General features: G+C 42.0%; 1 protein-coding gene across 5 annotated transcripts in view; it reads left to right on the plus strand.

Annotated features, from left to right (window-relative positions):
- SCN8A (sodium voltage-gated channel alpha subunit 8) overlaps positions 1 to 12370 on the plus strand; it is a 65105-nt gene that overhangs the window by 20442 nt on the left and 32293 nt on the right. For 3 of the 5 annotated variants that reach the window (XR_010351276.1, XM_064400939.1, XM_064400937.1), the window contains exons 3-9: positions 1490 to 1607; positions 3608 to 3698; positions 4313 to 4441; positions 6927 to 7018; positions 10813 to 11034; positions 11395 to 11458; positions 11994 to 12135. Coding sequence is in view for 4 of the 5 variants with exons in the window: in XM_064400939.1 (XP_064257009.1) it covers positions 1490 to 1607; positions 3608 to 3698; positions 4313 to 4441; positions 6927 to 7018; positions 10813 to 11034; positions 11395 to 11458; positions 11994 to 12135 (858 nt within the window). In the remaining variant the exon portion in view is untranslated. Of the gene's footprint in view, positions 1 to 1489; positions 1608 to 3607; positions 3699 to 4312; positions 4442 to 6926; positions 7019 to 7155; positions 7248 to 10812; positions 11035 to 11394; positions 11459 to 11993; positions 12136 to 12370 lie in introns of all 5 variants that reach the window. The other 2 variants (XM_064400938.1, XM_064400940.1) reach the window with 2 other exon arrangements.

Here is a 12370-nt window from a genome sequence, read left to right on the forward strand (position 1 = left end):
TAAGAGTGAGTCTCCTGGGGAAGCCTGTGCTGGCAGAGAGCCCTGGTGGATTCCCTGGGGTTGGGCTCTGAGTCCAGCTGTGCTTTGGGGCCGTCCTGGAGAGGATAAAAACGGGATAAAAGGTGCCAGGGAAAGGGCTTTGGCTTCTCAGTGCCCACAGATTGCATTTTTCCCTCTGGCTGGGATGGTGGGTGCTCTGGCTGTGCTGCTGTGAAGCGCCCACAGACCCAGTTTGCCCCTGGTGCTCCTGGTGCTGCTCTCTGCAGGGAGATGGACCAGCAGAATTCTGCTCCACACTCACATGGGTCATTCCACAGGTTCTTAATGAAGAAATGAAGCTGAAATTCATTCCACAGGTTCTTAATGAAGAAATGAAGCTGAAATTCATTCCACAGGTTCTTAATGAAGAATGAACCTCACATCTTCAGCAGCTCTGTAGGGAAAAGCAGTGAGATTGCTGTGCTGGGGGTGACCTGTGTCTGCTGGCCTGGGGGACTCTGTCCCCACATTTTGGTCCTGTTTGCCTGTCAATCTGTCTTTCCAGGGATTTGTAACTGTGGGATTTGTTGTGGCTATTTGGGGAGTGTGATAAATCACTTATGGGGAGTTTTGAGTAAGTTTGAGACAAGACCTCTGAGTCGTTTTTAGTGATGCAGTTTATTTTTTTTATTTTCTACCTAAGAATGGTGAGTTCAGCTCACATTGTTACAGCATCATTCAGAAAGTTACAAGACCTTTTAAAGACTTTAGTAATTAACCAATTAAACACTGCTAGCAAAGATAGTTATATTTTTGGCCCAATCCTTAAGTATTTCATCTTATAGACCCATACTGCAGTGTAAACTTTCTTAGCCAATCATGTTGTAACACACAAACCTATAGTGCTGTATTCCAAACTCCTTCTTTACTTCTGTAACTACTTTTATTTTTTTTTCTATATCCTAAACTCTAAAACTTCAAACTTTATTTAGCTTCATGTGTCTCTACTTTAAATCCACATGCTCATTTCTAACACTTAAGTTTAAAGGCCTTTTCCAAATCCTGTGTTTAATTTTAAATTTTAGCTTACAAGCCTCAAATTCTGAGAGCTCTTTGCATTTCACATTCCAGCAGGAAGGAGGCTGTGCCAGATCTGCTCCTGAGCCTCTGGGCACCTGGGTTCTCATCCTTAGAGAGGAATAACGGGGTGTGGGAGGGGAAAGAGGGGCTTGGCTGGGAGGTTTGGCTTCTGCCCTGGCTGAGGTCTCAAATTAAATGGATTTTTGGAGTAGAATTACCCCTGCTGTCCTGGTGGGTGATGCCCGTGACGTTCAGGTGTGTTGTACCCTAATGGGAGCTTCATAAAGGTGATTATTTTTAAAAAACCAACAGAAAATGCTGGGTTTTTACCCGGGAATTTTGTCTGCTTTGTACAATTCCTGCTGTGATTTTCCTGCATTAACTCTCTCTCTCTCTCTCTCTCTCTTTCTCTTTCTTTTTTTCTCTGCAGACCTTTGTAGTACTAAACAGAGGGAAAACACTCTTCCGATTTAGTGCCACACCTGCCTTGTACATTTTAAGTCCTTTTAATCTGTTTAGAAGAATAGCTATTAAAATTTTGATACATTCATATCCTTTTTATTACTGAGTTACCTTCGTGTATTTGTTGAAAATCTCTTAGCTGGTGTCTTTTGCTAATTTTCCATTTGTTGAAAATCTCATTGTTGCTTGCTCAGTTCACAAATATAAATGCCAGTTCTGCAGCTGGAGATGTGGCCTCAGAATATGCCCAAAATCCAGATTTTCACTGGAGGAAGAAGCAGTTCTTTAGCCACATCCAATGGAGGGAAATTCTCCTTTATTTTCTCTGTTCACACACATGGATGAGTTTGTGAAGGAGAGTTAGGTTTTAAGTGCTATTGAAATGGTTAAATTGAATGAAAATATAATGAAATAAATACTAGAATATTACATGGAAATAAATAGACTTATTAGCTGGAGAACAAGCCACAGCCACCTTGTCTGTAATTAGACACTGTCTAATTTCTTGCTCTTTTGGTATCTCTAAAACATCTTCCTAATGGCAAAGCTCTTCCAAAATGTCCCATTGCAGAGCTTTGGAAGCACCATATGATGGTGTTATTAGGAGAAAAAATAATGTATTTTATTGACTGAGCTGCTTCACCCTGTTTATTTATTTATTTTTAGAAAATGGCTCTGAAATGGAAACACATCCACATGGTTTAGAGGCTTCTATAATCTCCCTTCCTGCATCTGAGATGGAGGAAAAGCTTTTCCATCTTTTCAGAGTTGACTTGGGGATGTTTTCTTTGGCTCTGAGTTATTTCTTGTGGCCTTTCCTCCCCCTGCATGTGCAGCTGAGGGATGAATTTCTGCCAGGCTGAGCCCGAGATGCTGCTGAAGGCTCTGGGGTCTGTCTGAGTCTCCTGAAATCATTTTGGAAGTCAAATATCTGCATTTCACCACTCTGCTCCTAATTCAGTGCTGCTGAATGGATGGATTTGGGGGCAAGGTTTCATTTAGTCTCTCAATTGACTTGCTGAGACATACCAGAAAATATAACATTGATTTATATAAAACTAATTTAAAAAGTATATTAAATTTAAATAGAACAGAGAATTCATCAAAAGGTGACATAAAATGCTATTTATGTAGTCATGTATGTTATATAGTAAATATATATATAGTTATAGTTAATTATATATAGTTATAACTATATATAATTACATGTATAGTTATATAGTTAAATATATATAAATATATATAACTATACATATGGTTATATAGATATATGTTATGTAGTATATAAATAGTATATATAATACAGTATAAAAATATAAATATATTCATATATATAAATAGATATTATATATTTATATTTACACTGCGTATATAGTATAATATATTAAATATTATAAATAGCATATATTTAATATATTATAGTATAATATATTAAATATATAAATAATATATTTATTTATATATTTATATAAATTTATTATTATTATATATTAAAATATATCGATATTTTAAATATTTATATAGCATATAAATATTGTGTATTATACAGTTGTATATAACATATAGTATATATAATACAGTATATAAATATAAATATATTCATATATAAAAATAGATATATATTTATATTTACACTGTATATAGTATAATATATTAAATATTATAAATAGTATATATTTGATATATTATAGTATAATATATTAAATATATAAATAGTATATTTATATATTTATATAAATATATAAAATTATTATAATTATATATATTGAAATAGATAAATATTTTAAATATTTATATAGCATATAAATATTGTATATTATGCAGTGTATATAACATATAGTATATATAATACAGTATATAAAAAATATAAATATTATTTATAACACAGTGCATACAGCATATAGACATTGTATATAACACAATACATTCAAAACAGAAATAATCTGATTTCCCAGGACTGCTGGGGACTATTAGCAGCCCACAGAGAACAGCCTGGAAATGGTTGGGTTTTCCTGCAGCCAGTGACTTTGGGGATTTAAGGGTGTCAGGAGTCCCCGCGTGTCCCTTTGCTCCTTGACTTGTCCCACAGTATTTAGCATGATCATTATGTGCACTATTTTGACCAACTGTGTATTCATGACTTTTAGTAACCCGCCAGAGTGGTCAAAGAATGTGGAGTAAGTAGGAATTGTTGCATTGGAGTAGCAAATGTTGTGTTTGTAAGAACCTCCCAAAATGCTGAGTTTGTTCCCTTGAGGACCCTCTCCCTCCCTGTGCATTTTTATTTTTTTGCATGCTCCCCATGTTTTATTTTTCTTGGGTTTTTTGTGGCTTTTTTTTTCTTTTTATTTTTTTTCTTTTTTAAAAATTTTTTGTTTGGTTTGGGTTTTGGATTTTTTGGGCTTTTTTTTTTGGTTGTTTTTTTTTTTTGGGGGGGGGGTTGTGGGATTTTTTTTTTTTGTTTGGTTGGGTTTTTTTGTTTTTTGTGGTGGTTAGGTTTTTTTGTGGGTGGTTTTTTTTTTTGTTTGCTTTGGGTTTTGGATTTTTGGGGGAGTTTTCTTGTTTTTTGGCGTTTTTTGTTGTTTTTTGGTGGTTTTTTTTGTTTGGGTTTTTTTTGTTTTTGGTTTTTTTTTTTTTTTGTTTTTTTTTGTGGGATTTGTTTTTGTTTTTGTGGTGGTTTGGCTTTTTTGTGTTTTTTTTTTGTGGTTTTTTTTTTTGGGGAGCCTTTTATTTAAACCAAAGCCTCCAATTCACCTTTTTTCACTACTAAAATGACATTTCCTCGTCGCAGGTACACATTCACCGGGATTTATACGTTTGAATCACTCGTGAAAATCATTGCCAGAGGTTTCTGTATAGATGGCTTCACCTTCCTGAGGGATCCCTGGAACTGGCTGGATTTCAGTGTCATCATGATGGCGTAAGTTGTGCTTTTCCAGGGATTTCTGTGCCTGGGAGGGGACGAGGCCTTAGCAAGAGGGAAGGTTTATAAGGAAAAAGAAGATCAAGGAAATCTTCAGTGAACCCTCTTGATTTTTCCAAGGAAATTTTTAGCCTGATGAGATTTCAGCTCTAAACTGCAACAGCATGGAGTTAGTGGAGTTGCTACTGCAAAAATAAAAAATAGGATTTTCTGAAAATTGCCAAAAAAAAAGGATTTTCTGAAAATTGCCGAAAAAAAATAGGATTTTCTGAAAATTGCCTTGATTATTACAAAGTTTTAGGTGATTCATGCACCAGAGGGGCAGATCAGCATAGGGACCAATATCTTGAAATTCCAGTCTCTACCACTCCTTCCGTGGGCTGTGACTGGAGGCTGGACTGTGATTAACCCATTAATAACCCATTAATAACCTGTTAATAAGCCATTTTAACCCATTTCCCATGAAGCTGCAGTGTCAGAAAGGAGACATTTGATTTTCCTTCCTTGTTTTTTTCTCTTGTGTTGGATTGGGCTGATACTGAGGATCATGGCCATGTCTGAGTCACATCAGGAAACACACCCTAAATTCCTGTTTTTTTCCATATTTTCCATTTTTTTTTTGCCCTGAGCTGATCCTGGCTCAGACTTAGCCCTGCTGATGGACACCTGGTGTTTGTCACTGGTACTCCGAGTTGCTGGTGAAGAAATATTTTTGCCCTTTCACACTTTATTTTTGGAGTATTGCACGTGGCATGCTTGGGCTCCCATGTTCACCAAAGTCTGATGGAGCAGAGATCACAGAGGAAGGCTGAGGAGCTGCATTTCCAAGGGTTCAGAGCGCTTGAAGTAAAACACTTCAATCATATTTTTCTTCACCCAAGATTGTTCAGTTTCCCGAGTTTTTTGCATTTTTCTACCTCCCAGTTGTTTGTTTAAATGATGTACAAAGAATTGAGTGTTGTCCATGAAAACCAACACCCAGGAGCTCCCAACACCTGAGTTTTACTCCAGAGCAGGTGGGGATGTGCTGTGCCCAGTGTGAACTCCCAGTGTGGGTGCACACAGACCAAATCCCAGCTGGCACTTATCAATCCCTTAATTTCTCCAGAAATTATCAAAACTCACCAGTTTTAAGGCACTGGTTTGCAAGGAATGTCCCCAATCCCTCACTGGTGTCTGTAACCCTTTCCTTTCCAGAGGCCAGGCTTTGCCTGTAGGCTCTCTACAATTCTTTTTGTGTCAAGGGTATTATTTAAACCACACTAAGAGTTTTTTAAAGCCCTTGAGGCCTTTCTGCAGCAGGAAAAATCTTGAATGTTGAGCATTTCTTTGCTTTTTCATACCAAGTTTCTCCCCAGGCAGCACAGAGGAAAATATTCTCTAAGCTGGGGTAAAATATAACCCTGTTACTTTGCACTAAGCCTCTTCTCCCCTGTGTACCTTGGGTTTATCTGCTTGCAAAAAGAAAATCAAACCTTCTGTGGCTCACAAACAGACATTGAAGCATAAAGGATTAAAAATGGAGGATGCTAATTAAAATGAAGGATGCTAATTAAATGGAAGGATGTTAATCAAAGCAGAAGATGATTATGTTTTCTTAAAAACATGAAGTGAAGCGAATATACCTGAAGCCCCTGATCTGAGGTACAGTCATGGAATCATGGATTGGTTTGGATTGGGAGGGACCTTAAAGCTCATCCAGCCCCATCCCCTATCATGGGCAGGGACATTTCCCAGTAGCCCAGGTTGCTCAGGGTGGTGTCACCAAATCTCCTCAAATATTTGGCATTTTTACAATTGATTTCTTCTGTAGAGATTCAAAGTTCCAAATTCTCTCTAAGAGTGTGTGAAGTTTGGGGCACCATGACATGAAAAAGATCTGAAGCTGTTGGAGAGGGTCCAAAGCAGGGTCTGGGGGATGGGAGAGGGCTCTGGGTCTGTTCAGCTGGAGAAGAGCCTGAGGGGAGACTCACTGGGGGCTGCAGCTTCATCCCGAGGGGCAGCTCTGAGCTCTGCTCCCTCTGACCAGGGGCAGGACACGAGGGAGCCACTGCAGCTCTGCCAGGGGAGGGAAATCAGGAAAAGATTCTTCTCCAAGGGGGTTCAGGCTCTGCCCAGGCTCCCCAGGGGATGGGCACAGCCCCGAGGCTGCCAGAGCTCCAGGAGCTGCTCCCAGGGTGGGATTGTTGGGGTGTCTGTGCAGGGCCAGGAGCTGCACTGGATGATCTTTGGGGTCCCTCCCAGCTCAGGACATTCCATGATTCCAGCTGAGGATGGGTATCCAACCATGTACCTGGGCAAGCTGGTTGAGGAGCAGAGAGACTTAAACCACATTTTACCCCTGCACCTTTGTCTCTCTCTCTCTCTCTTTTCAATGCCAGTTCTGAAGCGTTTTAAATCACAAGCTGTTTCCTACAAGCAGACAATTTATGCAAAGGAAGGTGACCCCAACGGTGCCATTAACTCTGGTTTAATTCTGCAGGTATATAACAGAGTTTGTAAACCTAGGCAATGTTTCAGCTCTGCGCACTTTCAGGGTTCTGAGAGCTTTGAAAACTATTTCTGTAATTCCAGGTAAGGCGGCCCCGGTTGGTGTTTAGCTGTCGGGTACAGGCCCCTGTGAGTGATGTATTGCTTTGTCTGTAGTTGTTGTTTTATTTTGGTGTGTGTATTGTCATGGTGTTTTTTGTGTGTGACCTCCCTCATTGCAGATATGTCACAGAGTTTGTGGACCTTGGGAATGTCTCAGCATTGAGAACTTTCAGAGTTCTCCGAGCTTTGAAAACTATCTCTGTAATTCCAGGTGAGAACCATTCAGCATTAAAGGCTGGGCTTGTGTGTGTCTCCTCTCTGTATCTCCCCTCCCCTCCTGCACTGCTCATTCCTCAGAAATGGCACTGGGATTTTTTCTATGGGATTTGCAGTCTGTGTAACAAAGCAGTTTGAAATCAAGACTCCTGGGCCATCAAATTATGGGATGAACAGGCTGTTACTCCATATTTTTCTGTCTTTGTATGAACATTTCATACTGATCTCTGAGACTAAAGCCAGGCTTTAAAGTTTAACTCCAGATGAAAAGGATCAGGCTCCTCCTCAGGCTGAACAGTTTCTGGCTCAGGGACTTGCCCTGTTATTGTCAGTGGTTTTGGAGTTGCTTTAGGAATAATTTTATAAAGCAACAGAGCAAAACCCAACCAAGATTAAGACCTTTTTGCCCATTTCCTGTGCCACCCCAGAGCTGGATTTGTCAGGACCACCCTTCCCAAAGCTGCTTCTGGACTTGTAACTCACTGTCACAGGGTGAGCAGTGGCCCTTACTTTGGGACACCATGGAGACATTATGGACTGAGAATCCCAGAATTCCAGTCTGGTTTGGGTTGGGAAGGACCTTAAAGCTCCTCTTGTTCTACCTCCTGCCATGGGCAGGAACACCTTCCACCAGACCAGTTCAATCCCAGCTCTGTCCAGCCTGGCCTGGAACACTTCCTGATCCTGAATTCTTGTACAGAAAAGCTTCATGCACGTGGTTTCTCAAAAGTGCCCCCAATTCTGAGGTTAAGCTCAGGCCTCAGGTCTTACAGGCACTCAGACATCTTCAGCTTTTTGGTTTCCAGATGCTCTACCTGTTACCCAGAATAACTCCTCGATGAGTTTTGGTCTCATTTCCTTTGTGGTTTGTTCCCTCCTGCATTCCCTGCTCCTGCAGTGCTGGTTCTTTCTCAGGCTGCCAGGGACCAGCCTGTGGAGTTGTAGGACACATCCCTTTTGTCCCATCCCAGACTGCCAACCCCATCAGCTGTACCTGCCTGTTGTGCATGATGATGATGATGATGATGATGATGGTGGTGGTGGTGATGATGATGCTCCTGTGTGGCACCTGCTTTCCTTGCACCCAGTGAGAACCTGCTGGAGTGATGTTCCTACTGAGCCTTCCTTCCTGTCTGGTGATATTTAAGAGCAAAAAATCTTTGGGAATTGCTGTCAGCAGTGGGCCTGAGGGGTGGTTGTCGTTCTCTCAGCCTGCTCCAGGGAGCTCAGAGGAGAAGCATTGATGTTAAAACCAGTTTTGCCTGTGTTTTGCTTTCTTAATTGTAGCAACGTGGAGATGATGCAGCTTTCAGGAGCTGGTTGCTGGCTGTGTGACAGCATGCCTTGTGTTCCCATGGAGGGGACAGAACAGCTCAGTTTTGGATCATTCTCTCCATAGAATTCAAAACTTACGGAGTTTTATTTAAATGGCAGGGGTTGGGCTGAGCCCTGCTAAGTTCAGCACATTTTTGATGTAATTTTTATTAGAGGGACAATTTGCTGCATATTTTGATTGAATAAAAGGCATGATTTGCCACACATAGCCAAGGGGATCCTGTTTGGGTGTTGGGGACACTGATCATACCTGAAATGGCAAAAACTTTAGGGTTTTGGGGGTGGATTCTCCAAGTGTGTTTCTGCAGCACACATCTTGGCCCCCTCCATTTTGTGACAGCAGGAGGAGTCTATTTGAATAATTGGCCTTTTGGGTTATTTAATTTAAAAGTATAAAGTGCTCTTTATGGGTTTTACCACTATCATTTTGCAAGGAAAAGGTGATTTTTAGAATACACTCAATATTAAAATGTAAAGGGGCTCCCTTTCTGCTTCAGCACGTGGAATGGGAATTTTAACTCTGTGCTGAGCTACTGAGAAGCTCATTTTAGTGTTTTGAGTGCCATCTATGCCTTCTGTCAATAAGTGGAATTAAGATGTGTTTGAGACAAGATAAAAATGGGAAATACCACCAGAATTTGACATGCCATGGACAAAATTCTGTGCTCTCTGTGGATCTGTGTGACAGGAGCAAACTGTGACACCCATGAGCTAAACCACCAAAAGATCCCTTTTTTTTTGGTGGAAAACCTATATGAAACCGTGATGGTCTCAAGAAATTTTCCATATTGGCACCTGAGTTCTTATATTTTAATTGCCACGTGGGGACACACCTGAGTCACACCTGCATTCCACAGGATCCAGGGAAACCTGGACCCATGGAGCACGGGGTGGTGGCTGCAGCTGGAAGTTGTTGGAGTTGTGTTTGTTGAAGTGTTCCCAGTCCTTGGGCTGGGATCTCTCCTGCTGCCAGTCCTGTCCTGGTTCCAAACTTCTCCTGGCACACCTGAGAGAGAGCAGCATCCAAAAGCAGGAGCCCAGGTGCTGATGCCCATGGGTGCATGTGCAGAGCAGAGCCGTGGGATGAGCATGGCAAGAGGTGCTGGGGGTGATGTGTCTGCCACAACAGCAAAATCCTGCTCTGTGCTGGAAAGTCCATGGAAAGTTTGGATGATGGAAGTAAATGACACTTCAAAATAGAATTTTTATAAGGAATGTGTCTGCAATTGTTTGTTTTGGAAGCTTTATGTTCCTGGGATGGCTCTAACCTCTGTTGGCTTACAGGGGTTTTGTAGGAGGAGGTTGGAAGGGACCAAGGTTTCTGGTCCAGGATTTATTGCAAAATGCTCATGTGGTCTCAGCTGGACCCTTGGATCTGACTGACCCCAAATCCAGCAGTGATTTATTATTATTTTTCTCCTTCCTCCCTTCACTGCTCATTTATAAACCACAGAATCATCCTACTTCACACCAGAAGGGGTGACTAAAGGAGCCTAATTCAGTGCTGTTTCTGCATCCAAAATTCTAGCTAGTTTAGACCTATCACCCAAAAATTAATTCTGAGTTCTCCCCACTCACGAGTTTTGCCTCTCACGGACCAGACTGGTGTGGGAAACCAGCAGGATTCCTTTTGGAATGTCTTCTTTTTGATCCTGAGCCTGTTAATGATCCCAGTGGCCTCAGTAAATCCCAAAGCACCGATGCTGTGGGTGAAGCCCTGCCCTGGCTGTAACCAAAGCCACCTCTGAAAGGGGAGATTCTGCTCCTGCAAGGGAGGGGAAGTGCTGAGACAGTTCAGTTGAGCAGGAGAAAACCCAAGATGTGGAGAGTTAAAGGTATTTGATCTCTGTGAGTTGTTGCAGCCCGTGCCAGCAAGCTCAGCTCGAACATGGCTCAACGTGTCCATGAGGATTTTCGTGGCAGCAAATCCCAATTTGATCTTCATTTGACAAACCTTGTGCGTGGGGGAGGAGTGATTCCCCACGTTCTGCTGTGAGGCTCAGGGACAAAAGTTGGGATGTGGTTTGTTCTGACCCATCCTTGCCTCCATCCCAGTGTTGTACTGGCTGGAAATCCTGACCACACACGCTTGTTCCCAGGAACCTCCACCATTCATAGCCACAACCTTTCCCACCACAGAGTCACTCTAAGGTACTGTATTAATCTGGATTTTCAGTGTTTTCCTTCTACAGGAGTGATTTCTAGTCTTGTTTCCTTCTCCACAGGCTTGAAGACCATCGTGGGTGCCCTGATCCAGTCTGTGAAGAAGCTGTCGGATGTGATGATCCTGACAGTTTTCTGTCTCAGTGTCTTTGCCCTCATTGGGCTCCAGCTGTTCATGGGCAATTTAAGGAACAAGTGTGTGATTTGGCCAATTAATGTGAACGAGACCTTCCTGGATAATGGCTCCAGGGGCTTCGACTGGGAGGAATACACCAACAATATGTGTAGGTATTTCTACACTGAGGCTCCCTAAAACCTCCTGACTTGGCTCGATGCAGGAGTTCCAACATGTTTCATGCTGTGATGTGTCTGGTTTTCACAGTGAAAACCACATGTGCAGAAGTTTTTCAGGGTTTTTTTTTTTGGATCTGACCTTGTTGAGATGTTCCTAGTTGAGTTCATCCTTTAGAAGGGTTTGGATGTGCTCTTTTGGCTAAATAATTAGTCCAAAATATATTTTTACTGATAAATTTCTCAGCAGTGCTTTTAGGAGGCTTTTAAGTGAAGGTTTTAATGTGTTATAGTCTATTAAATTCTCTAACTCCATATGTGTGTGAATGTAACCTCTTCTTTTTCATCTTCAGCAAATTTTTACATCATTCCTGGTGCCCCCGACCCTTTGCTCTGTGGTAACAGCTCAGATGCAGGGTGAGTGTTGAGCTTCATTAACAATCAATCAGTTATCCCTGATGTTACCTAAAGCTGGCAAAACCTCTGGAATGTTCCCTGTTGCTTCCTCTGTTGGTTCTGGTGTTATTTCACCAGGTTTCAAATTTCTTAACCTAATTATGAATCCATTGCTGATGCAATGTAAGGGACATTTTCCCTGTCAGGAGGCAGCTCTGGCCACCAGTGGTTGCCAGTGACATTATTTCCCTCTGAATCCAATCAGAGAAGGGTGGATGGAGGCTCAGAAATGTGAACTTGCCACGTGCTGTTGGTTTTCCACCCCGACCTTCAGCTCTGAAGACCCTTCTGGCCCAAGCTCCTGCCTTGGGCTCAGGCTTAGGGAAAAGCTGCGCCTTGCAGCGTCTCATTTCCACAGGACAGGGAGAGCAGGGCTTGCCTGAAATCCTGTCTCCTTGTGTGCTGTCCTTAAATGATGTGGAAAGAACTGCTGTTTGTTGGGAGGGTGGTGGCAGTGGGCAGGGAGAGCCCTGACCTGGCTGTTGTCCCTCCCCAGCCAATGTCCAGAGGGGTACACGTGCATGAAGGCAGGACGGAACCCCAACTACGGCTACACGAGCTTCGACACCTTCAGCTGGGCTTTCCTGGCTTTGTTTCGCCTTATGACTCAGGACTTTTGGGAAAACTTGTATCAATTAGTAAGTAAATTCTTTCCTTTGGTGTTTTACGTGGGGAGAATTTGGGAGTAAAACAGGAAAGGGAAAAGAGAAGCTTTGTTTTAGTCCTTCTCTCCAAAAGAGTGCAAGTAAAGCTTCACAGGGAGGTTTTTTGGGGGGAGGAGGAAGGGGACATTGCCTCTCAGCAGGTGTTGGACTTCAAGTCCAGAAGAGATGGTGGGTCCAGCTGAGCTGTGAATTAATTCAGGAGGAGCCT

The sequence above is a fragment of the Passer domesticus genome, chromosome 31, assembly GCF_036417665.1.
Source record: "Passer domesticus isolate bPasDom1 chromosome 31, bPasDom1.hap1, whole genome shotgun sequence".
Classification (NCBI taxonomy): domain Eukaryota; kingdom Metazoa; phylum Chordata; class Aves; order Passeriformes; family Passeridae; genus Passer; species Passer domesticus.